The sequence below is a fragment of the Pseudophryne corroboree genome, chromosome 1 (assembly GCF_028390025.1).
Source record: "Pseudophryne corroboree isolate aPseCor3 chromosome 1, aPseCor3.hap2, whole genome shotgun sequence".
NCBI lineage: Eukaryota > Metazoa > Chordata > Amphibia > Anura > Myobatrachidae > Pseudophryne > Pseudophryne corroboree.
In genome coordinates, this window is record NC_086444.1 from 105,430,550 (window position 1) to 105,446,362 (window position 15,813).

Sequence of the window (15,813 nt, forward strand, 5' to 3'; positions counted from 1 at the left end):
CCCCTTATAGTTGTGCCCCTTTTGCTGTGCCCCTTATAGTTGTGCCCCTTATAGTTGTGCCCCTTTTGCTGTGCCCCTTATAGTTGTGCCCCTTTTGCTGTGCCCCTTATAGTTGTGCCCCTTTTGCTGTGCCCCTTATAGTTGTGCCTCTTTTGCTGTGCCCCTTATAGTTGTGCCCCTTTTGCTGTGCCCCTGTTGCTCTGCCTCTTATAGTTGTGCCCCTGTTGCTGTGCCCCTTGTTGTTGTGCCCCCCAGTTGCTGGACCCCTGTTGCTCTGCCCCCAACACACACATGAAAAAAATTAAAAAAACACACACACATACTTACCGCTCCAGCAGCGCAGCTCCATTAGCGCTGTCCTCCGTCTCCGTCCGCCAGCTCGTCTCTGCTGTACTATGGGAGAGACGTCATGACTCATGACGTCTCTCCCATAGTAGCGCCGCTCAGCGGCGCTAGCTGCAGTGGGCGCCCACACAGCCCACGGCGCCCGCTGCAGCCGGGAAGGGGGCTCGCTAGTGATTGGACAGCGGATCCAGCACTGGATCCGCTGGGCCAATCACATCTGGGGCACTGACAGGGGCGTGCATTCATCGGGGCTGAATGCACGCCCCTGTCATTGCGGCACCAGTATAGGTGCCGCTTCCCCATTCATTTTCAATGGGCTTTCACAGCCCATTGCTGCGCCCCGCCCCTTGACCGCCCCCCGCTGCCCGGAGTTTTAGTGTTAGCAGCGGGAGGCACCTCTCCCGCTGCCTCCCACCCTCACAAGCAGCCACAGGGGGGGGGGGATTATTAAAATAATGAAAAAAGATATTTATAACAGACTGTGTTATAAATATTTTCTTTATATTATTTTAATCATTATGACAGGGGAGGCACTGCCTCCCCTGCCTCCCCTGACTGCACGTCCCTGGTATACAATACTGGAGAGATGTAATAAGAGTGAAGATCAAACAACAGGCCTGGTTCCGAGTTACACTGCTAATATTCACTAGATGCGCCCGCATTCCAGCTTTTATGTGACTTCGCATCAGTCCCTATAAAGTTATTAAAAATGAAAACATAGCTGAGCTCAGTCTCCATTGTTACACATAATTCTACTTTCCCATTACTAACCACTCACCATCACTCTCTTGTATTTGTTTTTCTTTTTCCTGTAAACTGTAGCACTGGTGTTTCACACAGCAACATAACAACACGGTAGCAGAGTGGACAGCTATAGATCACTTAACCAAACACTGTAACCATTGCCATGGGGGTCAGCCTGGGTCATGCAAAAAATAGAAAATTCCATCAATTTCTTCCTGGCTTTCACCATCACCATGGCAACTGAGAGATCCTGGGAAAGGATCAATGTACACAAAGATAGATCAGCATACTGCAATACATTCAGCCCTGTCTTACATCACCCCGGGGGTAGGTATCCCATGCACGGTGACATGGATGTCATGCATGACAGTGTGCAAGTATGCAAAGGCTGCCAGTGAGCATGAGTCAGTGTACAGCAGCCTGCACGTCCCCTTACATGTCTAATCTCTCTGCCTGTCCCACATTGTGGGTGTGACTCTAACTGTGCTTCCTAGGGCTAATGTGTTTATGGGTGTGTGTGTGTGTGTGTGTGTGTGTGTGTGTGTGTGTGTGTGTGTGTGTGTGTGTGTGTGTGTGTGTGTGTGTGTCTGTGTGTAGTGGGGAGCTCCTGTGTCTGCGGCTGTGCATCCAGTAACTGCAGCTCTCTCTCCCCTCCTCCTCCTCCTCCTCTCTCACACTCTCTCTCTCTCTCTCTCTTTCTCTCTCTCTCATAGGGAGATGCTGATTATTGTTATTATTCACTCCCTCTCTCTCTATTGCACTTGCTACTGACAAGCCTGTGTCTGCGGGGGTGGCTCTCACCAACTCAGTCTATTGTCAGCAGAGGAAATTGCAATTGCAACAAAACGCAGAAGCAGCAGTAGCAGAAGCCACATCAGACCACAGCAGCAGCAGCACCGACAGCACCGACCTCCTCCTCCTCCTCCTCCAGCAACTGAAACCTCTTGGATAAGCCCTTTTTTTTCTTCTTCTTCTTCCCAATGTTTCATTAAGATACTGAACTGTGGGGGGAAATAAAGCTGCTTTCCCAGGGATTTATTTCATGGGGATGTGTTCAAGGCAAGAGAGGATTCAGAAGGATATAGACATTGTCATTCAAAAGTGTAAGGCGGAGAAGGACTGCCTGTTTTCAGGTGAGTTACTGTATCAGATCCATGAGGACACGGCAACATTGCATCTGTTCTCACCCCTTCCCATCCCATGATCACCTGAACACTAGTGTGCTGTGTGTATATGGAGGGCTTCATACATTGGAATCCAGCAGTATCCAGTATTGACCGTGCTGGTAGCATGATACAGATTAGCAAATTATAATTACCCCCCATTCCACCCTCCCTTCTTTATTTCAGATGGCATCATGGTGGCAATGGCTATTATCCATTGCATGGCTAAGGCCACAGTTTGCAATATATATATATATATATATATATAATGTGTGTGCACAATCACATGACTATAGGTTGCATCCGCTGACAGCTGCAATCCCTCTATTGCCAGTGCACTTGTTGAAACAGGGGTTTCCTGCATATAGGGTGTCCGTAGGCTGCTTACCTCATCCCTGAGGGAGGGGGGAGCATGGCAGCTGGGGATATATCACTTCATCTTATCTTCTTTTCCTTTAGATTTCAGATACTCGGACTCTACTTTCACCTTTACCTTCCTAGGTGGCTCCAAAAGGTATAAATCTATATATTTTATATTCTTCCTTTTTCATTCAGTGAATGATGTACAGTATTCCATGTTATGCATTTTCCTGCGTTGCCATGGCACCATCTCCTCTCAGGTTGCTTTGTGAAAGCCCGAACAGACATGTTAAGTATTATAACCAGTAAAATGTAAAACAGAGAGCGACAGGGAGACATATTTATACTGCATTTTGGAGTGGAATACGGTGCAGCGGCGTTTTCTGATGGAATGGAGCACAGTGTAGGTATTTCTGCTCCCCAAGGAAGTAGTTTCATTGTGTTTTAGAAGTTGTCCTATGAGGTCTGTGACGTATTGGGCATATTTGCACTCCGAAGCATTCATCTTAAAAGTGGATACACACATTTGCATTCATCTGAACAAACAGACCTTTCAATTAGAATAATGTGTTATGTAAATATTTCCTCAACGCTCTGGAATGTAGAGTGGAGCATGTAAGGTCTGGTAGCTTTTAGCAAACATTTTAGATGCACCGTGTTCCAAGAAAACGCATTTATATATTGCCAAGATACTAGGCGGCCTATTTATAAAGCGTTTCGGCAACAATAATTATAAGTAAACAGCCGTTTCTGCATGATCGTCTCAGAATTAAGTTTCGTTCGCATTTATGAAGTCTTCATCGAAGGAGATTTTGCAGACATCGTAATGGCAGAATTGGAGCACACCATCTTCCCCATATATTGTATAGGAACATGTATTGTGCTATTGATAAGAAGACGTTAGCGCACTTTTACAATGGAAAAAGCTACCGAAATGCGAAGAGGCATCTCTCTGGCTCAATCTGCTCGTTTAGTACATATGTGCGGCCTAACGCTATGCATGTCCAGGAACGCTTTTGGCACAGGACCACTGTCATCAGTGGCAGTAGTACAGTTTTTAACATTCATTGACATAGCTGCTTATCGGAGCTGTAACTTTTTGATAAATTGGCCTGGAAAATAATTATTTATTGTCGCGATCTGCAGCAATTAGGAATGATAGTTAAAATAGCTAGTTGTCTTCTGTTTCTACATTTGTGATTGATATTTCTTATTTTACATTGAAATTGAGCGTGTTCATTTTATAACACCCCCCCTTACCCATATGTGGGAGTGCAGAAATAGTACAGCAATTATTGGCCATTAGCCGTGCTTGCATTCTCACTAGTGGTGGTGAAATGTGGTGACATTCTATTAGCTTAAACACACATTAGGGGGCATATACTTTATACACTAACATGGCTAGCAGACTCATTGGTTGGCTGCAGAAAAAAACATTGATGCTTAGCAGTGGGAGTAGTTGTCCAAAGACAACAGGAGCATATTTTGATTTGGCTGTTTCTTTAAAAGGACTGGTTGCATTTACACTTTGGGGGTATTCAATTGTTTGAAAAGTCAGTTGGGTGTCGGTTTTTCCTATCTAATAGACTTTGTATGCGCTACAAACTATTATAGACAGTTATGCAAAATATTGGCTTACAGAGCTTGGCAGCAAGTTTATATCTACAATGTATGCCTACAGCTTGACTCGTCATGAGCAATTGGTAAATTATAGGCCAAAATATATATAATAGGCTGCGAGTTGCAGGCACAAGCACCATTTCAAGGTGGTTTTAACTTTTGAATTATTGTCGCTTTAAATCTAACAGCTAAATCGTTCCGGTGTCTGTAACTCTCAGGTTATTATATTTGGGCCTATACAGTATATTTACCGATTGTCCATGACGAGTCAAGCTGTAGGCATAACTTGTTGATATAAACTTGCTGCTAAGTTGTGTAAGCCAATAGTTTGCATAAATGTCTAGACTAGTTTGTAGCGCATACAGAAGTGTCAATGCAAGCAGTTATTATATTGAATTGGGTATGAAATGCCAACAGTGGGGATGCTTGTTCAACTGCGGCATCCCAACATTAAGAATCCCGACACCAGACGGGGGTAAGTATTTTATCCTTCTAACCTAACCCTCGGGGGGTGTCGGCTAGGGCTAACCATCCGCAGGTGTCGGCTATGGTTAACCCTCCAGGGGTGTCGGCTACGGCTACCCTTCCCCCCATTGCCTAAACCTAACCACCCCTAACTCTAACCCTCCTTCCCCCAGGGACCTAACCCGCACTCTGATACGCACCTTCAGGATGTCGGCAGACGGTGTCCCGGCACCGGTGTCCTGAGGGGTGTTGGGATGCCGATGTCAGTCACATGATCACTAGCATCCCGACCGCTGAGATGCCAAATGCATTCCATTATATTTGGGCCAATATATTTACAGATTGTCACCAGAAGCATATGATGTCACGCGTACAGCATACACTAATAATAAATGGGTCTTCTGCTAATTTGTGTGTAAACTACAATAGACAGTTCACAGTAAACCACAATTTTACTCTACAGTCTACTGTAATATATACAAGTAATACATTTACAAGTAGTGCCGCAAATGTATAAAAGTAAAGATGGCCGTCAAGACAAACCTACTCTCCCACCCTATGCAATCTTAAGGGTGTAGTATGGTATGCCGGCGGCCAGCATACCGGCACCGGGATCCTGACTGCCAGCATACCGGCAGATGGTTGAGCGCACATCAGCGATCAGGTCTAAATTAGGCCCATGGCTTTGTCCATTAGAGAAAAATGTTGCTGCTGCAATCAGGTCTGAATTAGGTCCTAAGGGGGTCATTCCGAGTTGATCGCTGGCTGCCGTTGTTCTCAGTGCAGCGATCAGGCCAAAAAATCGGCATTTCTGCGCATGGGTATGGGGCGCACTGCGCACGCACGTCGTACTTCCACAAAAGCCGATGCAGTTTCACACAAGGTCTAGCGACGCTTTCCAGTCGCACTGCTGGCCGTTGAGTGATTGACAGGAAGTGGGTGTTTCTGGGTGGTAACTGATCGTTTTCGGGGAGTGTGTTTAAAAACGCAGGCGTGACAGTTAAAAACGCGGAGTGGCTGGAGTAATGGGGGATTGGCTGGCCGAACGCAGGGTGTGTTTGTGACGTCAAAACAGGAACTAAATAGTCTGAAGTGATCGCAAGCTAGGAGTAGGTCTGGAGCTACTCTGAAACTGCACAATTTTTTTTTGTAGCAATGCTGCAAACCTTTCGGTCGCACTTCTGCTAAGCTAAGATACACTCCCAGAGCGCGGCGGCTTAGCGTTTGCACTGCTGCTAAAAGCAGCTAGCGAGCAAACAACTCGGAATTAGGTCCTATGTCCGACCAGATGGCTGGCTTGATGTTAGAATAATGAAAATATTTTTATGCTGATAGATGTCCAGATTGCTGAGCAGGCTGCCCTGAAAGGGTTTCACCAATGAGCAGCTGCCTCTGTATGGCCAATATGAATGATGGGTGATGGCACAGGCCGGGCATTTGGTTTGTGAACAGCAGGTACATGTGACTGATATCATGTGACTAGTGTTTCTATAACTGGATCGTGATGAGGGGATTAGAAGTCTTGAAGTGAAGGATGTGAGTGAGGGGACTGTGAGTGTGAATGGGGAGATGTAACGTAGCACCATAATCCCCCATAAATCAGACACAAGTCTGTGGGCTCCCTAACATTTTCATACATCTTATCACAGCACCACAACCAGGCTAGGAAAGAAGGTTAAACTATCAGGGCAAAATGATCTACAGTATGTCTCGATTTCCTGCATTGGTATAAAAAAAACGAAACACTACGAACAAATGCTAAAAAATCGATGTTTCGATATATAGATCTTCGATGTCCAGCAGAGAAAGAGGTCCAGATGTATCCTCATACACCAAGCCTCAATAAGCCTTGGTGCTAGTGAGCCGCACCCAGCGGTGTACACTAGCTACTTTGTCTTTTCATTTGCATCTTATTCGCACCGAATTTGCAGCAAAACACCTCTCAGTCTCTACCAAAGACACCGGGCTGATGAAGCACAACTGAACTTGGCATGAAAAAAAGTCAATAGCACACGTGTTACATATGAAGTGAATTATTTATTTATTACCAGTTATTTATATAGCGCACACATATTCCGCAGCGCTTTACAGAGAATAATTGTCCATTCACATCAGTTCCTGCACCAGTGGAGCTTACAATCTATGGGGGTCATTCCGTGTTGATCCCCCGCTGCCGTTTTCGCAGCGCAGCGATCAGGTCACTACTGCGCATGCGTATGCACCGCAATGCACAGGTGCGTTGTACGGGTACAAAGCGGATCGTTGCTGGGCGATGGTTTTAACGAAGAATCCGTTCGCACAGCGGATCGCAAGGAGATTGACAATAAGAAGATGTGGGTGTCAACTGACCATTTTCTGGGAGTGTTTGGGAAAATGCAGGCGTGTCCAAGCGTTTGCAGGGCGGGTGTCTGACGTCAATTCCGGCACCAAAAAGACTAAAGTGATCGCAAGGGCTGAGTAAGTCCAGAGCTACTCAGAAACTGCACAAAATGTTTTTGCAGAGCTCGGCTGCAAAGGCGTTCGCACACTTGCAAAGCGAAAATACACTCCCCTGTGGGCGGCAACTATGCGTTTGCACGGCTGCAAAAAATAGCTAGCGAGCGATCAACTCGGAATGAGGGCCTATATTCCCTACCACAAGCAACACATTAATGCTAAGGTTGATTTTGTTGGGAGCCAATTAATCTACCAGTATATTTTTGGATTGTGGGAGGTAACCGGAGCACCCTGGAGGAAACCCACGCAAGTACGTGGAGAATATACAAACTCCGCACAGTTAGGACCATGGTGGGAATCGAACCCATGACCTTAGTGTTGTGAGGCAGCAGTAATGCTAATCATTACACCATCCATACTGCCCCAAATCAGTGAATCAGTGCAGTATCGCAAAGCGGTTTTGTCACATCACATTTAAGCGGAAAAAAAATGTGAAAGATGCTCGACGCAAGCCGAATTGCATGGAACCCCGAGCGCCGGAAAGTGCTGTTTGGCACAACTGCAGCAATAATGTATGAAGACATGTCTGTACATATATTAGGACCTACTACTAATGACAGACTTGTACAGTATCTCACAGGCTGCCGCTGAAGGGACATTGGGGGTCATTCCGAGTTGTTCGCTCGCAAGCTGCTTTTAGCAGCATTGCACACGCTAAGCCGCCGCCTACTGGGAGTGAATCTTAGCTTATCAAAATTGCGAACGAAAGATTAGCAGAATTGCGAATAGACACTTCTTAGCAGTTTCTGAGTAGCTCCAAACTTACTCGGCATCTGCGATCAGTTCAGTGCTTGTCGTTCCTGGTTTGACGTCACAAACACACCCAGCGTTCGCCCAGACACTCCTCTGTTTCTCCAGCCACTCCCGCGTTTTTCCCAGAAACGGTAGCGTTTTTTCGCACACACCCATAAAACGGCCAGTTTCTGCCCAGAAACACCCACTTCCTGTCAATCACATTACGATCACCAGAACGAAGAAAAAACCTCGTAATGCCGTGAGTAAAATTCCTAACTGCATAGCAAATTTACTTGGCGCAGTCGCACTGCGGACATTGCGCATGCGCAGTAGCGACTATTCGCTCCGTTGCGACAAAAAAATAACGAGCGAACAACTCGGAATGACCCCCATTGTGTACATGTAATATGAGCCGTTTTACTTTCAGTTTGATAGGTAACCGTGTTGGAGACTAGAACCCACTGATCTTGTTGTTAAAAGGTATCACAAAAGGCTGGATCAGATGCTAGCTAGGCCTGTAAACACTCCAGAAATAACACCTTGGGCAGGTCTCAATCTAATGCCTTTTAATGCTACAACCTGAAACTGTGAGGAGCCTGCAGAGCTGCATATTACATCCAAGGGAAGCTATTTCCCAGTGACAGGGAAACAATGTTTCCTATTGTATATAATATGTGATTATACAGATGTCTGTATTCTTTTGGCTGGAAAATATAACGTTCTTCTTGATAAAGAACCCATGCCATAGCAGCCATTGAGCCTACTTTAGTGACATACACTTCTCCTAGCAACAGTATTGTAACTTATTATTACAGTAGCTCCCCATAGTACTCCACGCTTTCCTTACATTCATCAATCATTCACATCAGTCTCTGCTACAGTATAATGAGCTGTTGGAAGTAAATCAAGGCGTACGTTGCTCAAAGGAAGTGTGAATGGAAAGAAATACTTAGTGTTGTTGCACCTACGCTGAGCAGCATGCATCTTGAGATTCACCCGTATCTGCATGTGTAGGATGGTATCCGGACTCCAGGTCGACAACAAAAAGATCGACACACCTTAGGTCGACGTCAATTGGTCGACACACCTTAGGTCGACATGGACGTGTAGGGTTTACTACAACTCATCATCATCAGTGATTGCTTGGGCCTGCGTTACACTAGTGGTAACAGATGCCTCTCCTAATAGGCGTATCGGAACTGATTCAGAGATTTACAGAAATCCGATATTTACGTAAATCTCAGATGTTTTCAGATCTGCGTAGGAGCCGAACTGCGCATTTTTTTGCAGATCTGGTTCTCTATCATAGGTCACAGTGCACCAAAATCGTAACTTGCTAAACAAGCTTCACTGGCCCTGACAGAGTGATTCTGCATCCTGTGTAACCCGAGGGTTAGAGTAATTACCAAGAAAACTTTTTTGGTTGGGGCATTCTTACATTAGTTAAAACTTAACTTTTAATCACATATCTGTGTAAGACTCATAAAACACACAAAAAAACCATAGAATAAATCAAAGGATCAATAACTTGACCGTCGCTGACCCACACTTGTGAGAACAGTGGTCTCTATGAACAGGTGTGATACATGAACCCAGCAGTGGGGATGCCAGCGGTCACATGACACCAGCATCCCAACAATTAGAATGCCGACACGAGGCAGTGTAATTATTTTACCCCTCCCTTGTCCCCTACCCTAACCCGCCTAGGGCTAAGTTTCAGGGGTGGCGGCTAGGGCTAAGACTCGAGGGTGGTGACTATGGCTAACCCCTCCCTCTAGTTCCTAACCCTAAACCGCCCCTCCACCCCCCCCCCCCCCCCAAATCTCCCCCCCCCCCTCTGGTACTAATGCTAACAGTGATCCCGATACTTACCTTGGGGATGTCGGCATTAGGTGTTCAGGTGACGGGATTCCGAGTGATGTCACATGACTGCCGGCGTCACAACTGACGGGTAATCAAATGAAGTTAAGTATAAAAGCGTGAGTGAAGAGATCTTTCAGTATGTTAATACAGACTACTGTTCTCACACGTGTGTTGCAGTGGATCCTTTTTTTTATGCAGTCATATTGACTGGATATTTGGCACTAAGGCTTTGCAATATCTTTACTGTAGTTTGCAGGATATTTATGGTATACACACTCTGATACCTCCCCAATCAATATCTTTGCTTCTCTGCACTCTCATTGGCAATAGGCTTAGCGGCTATCAGAGGGACCTTGGCAGATGCTGTAACATTTGCAGTGCGAATCATATTGGGACTCTCATTGGCCACCCAATGTCATGTGACAAGACGGCCTAAAGCAGAAACCTTTGTCTGTCTTGATGGATAACCTGGTTACAACCACATATTAAATGACATAATACCTGTATCCCGAATCAAGGTGTCAATTTGTAGTGCAACATTTCCATTGATGACAAAATGGCTTTTGTTATTGTTTCTAACAGCCATATGCATATTATGAGATATTGATAAGGGTCCTGCGTGATTATTTTACGCATACACATGATTGGTTTATAAAGTGCCTACACCTGCGGAATCTATAGATTGACAAATTGTGTGTCTAGGTGATATGATGCTGAGCCTTCAGACACAGCAGAAGATCCAAGAATCCGGCAGTGGCTGTCTTTTTACCTAAATTGCCTCCTGCTTTGGCATAATTTTAATTTCCCACGTCTGTGCTATAGGGAGAGATGTACTAAGCATTGTAAAGAGTGGAGAAGTGAGCCAGTGGATTAGTTGCCCATGGCAATCAATTAGCATTTAAGTAAATGTATAATTTGCATATAATAAAATTATACAGAGCAGATGATTGGTTGCCATGGGCAACTTCTCCACTTGCTTAATTCTCCACTCTTTTCACTGCTTAGTACATCTCCCCCATAGTTTCCACCTCTGAATCACCTCCTTATTCACTTATAGCCTGGTCTGTATGAGGAGCATATGAGGCACATCCTAAAATGGCCCATCACCCCTCAGTTCCACAGCTCTTCCACGGCAAGTGTAGATGGCCGTGGCAGTTTTCTTATATGCGTGTGGCCTTTTTCTGAGCATGCACAGTGCACATCGATGCAAGCGTGCCTACATTCATTTGTACATGACCCCTAAATTCTCTACCTCACATATGCACACAGGGATCCATTTTATCATACGCCAAAGAACCTTCCAATGCGTATTTGAACTGTGGGAGTAAACCAGAACTCCTGGAGGAAACCTGCAGTAACATGGGGAAAACAAATAAACTCCACAGATGTAGGGTCCTTGTGGAAATGAAACCCAAGGCCTTAATCAACGCTGTGAGTCAGAAATACTATCCACTGTGCCAATCGTACCTGCGTGTGTTTTTACTGTAATTAACTTTTTTTATTTAATTTTTTTTTTATTTTTTCTTAAGAAGCAGAACATTACGGAGTAATTACTAAATAAGCCTGCAGCTAAAATGGGAAATATATGTGTTTGCCTATTGTAATTTCATTGCATGGCAGACGATGATCTCAATTTACACTCGGATTGTAACTGACAATAATTTACAAAAGGGAACCAGCTCATTTTGATTTGTGTTTATTGTCATTCTTTTACGGAAAATTACACTTGTAGCAACATCCCTGGGTTCTTTATATGCGGAAAAGACCGTACGTTTACCATGCAGGGATTAGGAGACTTTGCTGCTTTTTTCTTCTGTCAATATGTTAACAAAATATAAAAAACTTGTTCAGGGAATAAATGTAAGCACACACTTAGATATTATGCTGAATAAGCATGTTGTATGGAATAAATTAATTATTAACGCATGCTTTAAATATTAATATGGTTTGTCTTTGCAGAAGGTACCTAGTAGTAATAGGCATGCAGTAGCTAAAACACAGTAAGTGACTCAGGCTCATTAGTTATAGATAAGAGAAGGCACACAGACTACTCCCACCTACATTGTAGCCCCCTACCGTCTCCATGATTTTAGCGTTTGGAGGATTTTGATTAAAATTAATGATAAACATGTAGGTTGCAATCACATATATGAATATGCTATGTAAAATCTTATACAGGTTGAGTATCCCTTATCCAAAATGCTTGGGACCAGAAGTATTTTGGATATCGGATGTTTCCATAGTTTGGAATAATTGCATACCATAATGAGATATCATGGTGATGGGACCTAAATCTAAGCACAGAATGCATTTATGTTTCATATACACATTATACACACAGCCTGAAGTCAATTTTAGCCAATATTTTTTATAACTTTGTGCATTAAACAAAGTGTGTGTACATTCACACAATTCATTAATGTTTCATATACACCTTATACACACAGCCTGAAGGTCATTTAATACAATATTTTTAATAACTTTGTCTATTAAACAAAGTTTATGTACATTGAGCCATCAAAAAACAAAGGTTTACTATCTCACTCTCAGTCAAAAAAGTCCGTATTTCGGAATATTCCGTATTTCGGAATATTTGGATATGGGATACTCAACCTGTACTAGGGTTTTTTTTACCATTCATTTATTGATCACTCCTGCGACTTTTATTGAATACCTTGCTTCATGTTTTTGGCTTTCATCTGTATTTTTCAGCCATTACAATATATTATCAGGCCGAGGTATTTATTTCTTTTATCATTACAACAACAAAGCTGCTGTGCTTTCTACATCGGATACAGTTGTGCGTCACACAAATAATAATAATAATAATAATTTTATTTATATAGGGCTCTTTCTTCAATAGGCTCAAGGTGCTTAACAGATACATAGCTTAATATAGTACAGAAAATAATGAAGTACAGAACAGCGTTTCTTTAAATACAGAAGCATGAAGATACTAAAGGGACATTATGGAAATGCTTGAGTAAACAGGAAAGTCTTGAGTCTACTTTTGAAGGATTCTATAGCTCGGGCCTCTCGCACTGTGCGGGGAAGTGAGTTCCATAGAGTTGGAGCCGCATGACTAAAAGCTCGACCCCCAGATGAATTATGGGAGATTCTAGGTACTGCTAAAAATCCTTCATCTACAGATCGCAGTAATTGAGTGGGGCAGTATGGGATCAGAAGCTGCTTCAGATACCTTGGGCCCTGGTCATGTAATGCTTTGAAACTCAGTAAGCCAATCTTGAAGATGATTCGCCATCTTACAGGCAGCCAGTGAAGGGAGTAGAGGATGGGTGTTATGTGGCTAGAACGGGGCTGGTCGGTTAACAGCCTGGCAGCTGTGTTTTGTACCAGCTGTAAGCGTTGCAATTCTTTTGCTGGTAGACCAAGGTAGAGGGCATTACAGTAGTCTAATCGAGATGATACAAATGCATGTATGACTTTTGGCAGATCATCTGAGGGAATTAAGTGCTTGATTCTGGCTATGTTCCTCAGGTGAAAGAATGAGGATTTGATTGTGGCTGATATCTGATGTTTAAGTGTCAAGCCACCGTCCAAGAAAACGCCAAGATTCCGCACACGATCAGTGGTTTGTAATTCTGAATCCCCGAGTGTAAGTCCAGTTGGATGATACAAAAATAAAATAAATAATTTTGCCTGATAATCTAAAGACACAAGGCTTGATGCAGAACTGGAAGCATTTGCTCCCTGAGCATTCGTAGGTAAATATAAACCCATTAAAAGTGCATTTATATGCATAGAAATCGGACGTGTCTATTCAGGGGCATTTTAAGAGAGGAGGGGGCCTGTGTGCACACTCCGGGTGGGTCCCCTCATCTCCACCGTGCAGTAGGCTCCGGATTTGTGCATGTGCAGGTCTCAGGAAACATGGCGCCTGCCATGGTCTGGAGACTAATTACCAAATGCACATGCGCTGCGGCCAATTTTTCAGTGATTTTTGCAGCGGCTGCAACGGATGTCGCAGGACACCGGAAAGATAAGTATTAACAGAGTATTTACAGAGTGAATACCCGCCCGTGCAAGTCTGTGTATGCCTTGTGAAAATCTCTACGAACGCCGGTCAGTTGCAAATCCGTTTGCAACTCACTCACCATCGAATTATTTTTCCAGTCTGTGCAGTCTGTGCGTAGCCCAGGACCTACTCCTATAGTGCGGCAGAATCAGGCTGTTTGGGGCCGGAGCTGACGTCACACACCCGCCCTGAAACCGCTTGTGTACGTATAGCAATCAAATGCTGTATTTTTTCGCAGTTTGGTCTCGAGCGTGCACACAACAATCCATACTCCTGCGCAGTCAATCGATAATCGGCCACCTTTGCGAATTCGCACAAAAGCGATCAGGTCTGAATCGGGCCCTATATTGGATGGACTGTTCCCTCATAACAATTTATATAAATATGGTGAAACTTGTAATGTGATGTGCCACGATAAATTGCAAATATGTTCAATAGCACAACCCTTTTTTTTTTTTATTAATAGCCCCCTAATTCCATAACACACACATGAATTTTAACCAGCAGGCAATGAATCTACTAGTACAGTAAGTGTAGGAGAGTAACCAGAAATCAGAGTAAACCCATGGAAACAATGGGATAATGGGGCAGATGTATTAACCTGGAGAAGGCTTAAGGGGGGTACTCACGGAGCGATATTCTAAGCAATCTGACTAGATTGCTTAGAATATCGGCAGGATCGCTCCGTGTGTAGCCCCCTCGGCGATAGCGATGCGCGGCCCCGCACATCGCTATCGCCGCTGCTAGATTGGCCTGCATGCAGGCCAATCTAGCGGGTCGCTCACTTCACCCGCTGGGTGAAGTGAGCGGCCCCCCCGTCTCCCCCCGCACGCTCAGCACAGATCGCGCTGTGCTGAGCGGCAGGAGAGATGTGTGCTGAGCGGTTCGCTCAGCACGCATCTCTCCTTGATCGGCCCGTGAGTACTGGGCTATAAGAAAGTGATAAACCAGTGATAAATGCAAGGTGATAAACACACCAACCAATCAGCTCCCATATGTAAATTAACAGTTAGGAGCTGATTGGCTGGTTCATTATCACCTTGCACTTTACACTGCTTTATCACTGGTTTATCACTTCCTTATGCCTTCTCCAGGTTAATACATCTGCCCCAATGGGATTGTTTGGCAGTATGGCAGTTTAAACCCGCATAAAAGTGCAGGTTTATAGAAGTGGAGATGTTGCCCATAGCAACCAATCAGATTCTAGGGGGTATATTTACTAAGGTGTGAGTTTTTTTAAGAAGTGGAGATGTTGTCCATAGCAACCAATCAGATTCTAGCTATTATTCGATTATTCTATCTTCTTATCTTCTAGAAGCAGGTAGATAAATGTTACGTGGAATCTCATTGGTTGCTACGGGCAACATCTCCACTTCTAAAAAAACCCACACCTTAGTAAATATACCCCTAGCTATTAACTTGTAGAAGTTGCTATATAAATGATAAGTAGAATATGATTGGTTGCTGTGGGCAACATATCCAATTCTATAAACCCACAAATTAGTAAATATACCACCAAGCCTGCCTCAGTCACACGTAAGCAAACATTCCTCATACTTGTCCACTCGCCCGAATACTGTAGGAGACGCCTGATTTTTCCGGCAGTCCACGCAGGCCCCCGAAGAGTGGGTAACCCTCCCGCATTCTGCCCCCTTCCTAGTGAAGTGGGAACAATGGGGATATTAAAGAAACCTATGTCCTCGAGGAGGTAGGGGGCCTAGTGACGTGGCTCTATGGAAACATGTCATTTTGGCCCCACCCCTATGCAAATTTGAACCAATTGTTGTAACTTCCCAGTGAGGGGGCGTGGTCTAATGACACTACTAGTCTGACAATGCCCCCTGTCGTTGTTCACCTGCTTCTCCTCTCCAGGCAAGGTAGGCAAGTATGATACTCCTACTGTACTCCGCCTGCACTTACCTACCCCTTCCCTCCACTGTTCCTCCTCTCCAAGTGTCAGTAGTTGCAATTTAGCATTAAGATGTG

General features: G+C 44.4%; 1 protein-coding gene across 2 annotated transcripts in view; it reads left to right on the plus strand.

Moving 5' to 3' along the window:
* Positions 1–1,184: 1,184 nt before the first annotated feature.
* Positions 1,185–15,813, plus strand: part of PARP8 (poly(ADP-ribose) polymerase family member 8) — a 420,080-nt gene continuing 405,451 nt past the window's right edge. The window contains exons 1-3 of one of the 2 annotated variants that reach the window (XM_063961880.1): positions 1,185–1,416; positions 1,803–2,222; positions 2,712–2,766. In XM_063961880.1, the coding sequence (XP_063817950.1) occupies positions 2,132–2,222; positions 2,712–2,766 (146 nt within the window). In that variant the 5' untranslated portion in view covers positions 1,185–1,416; positions 1,803–2,131. Of the gene's footprint in view, positions 1,417–1,624; positions 2,223–2,711; positions 2,767–15,813 lie in introns of those variants that run through there. The other variant, XM_063961870.1, reaches the window with a different exon arrangement.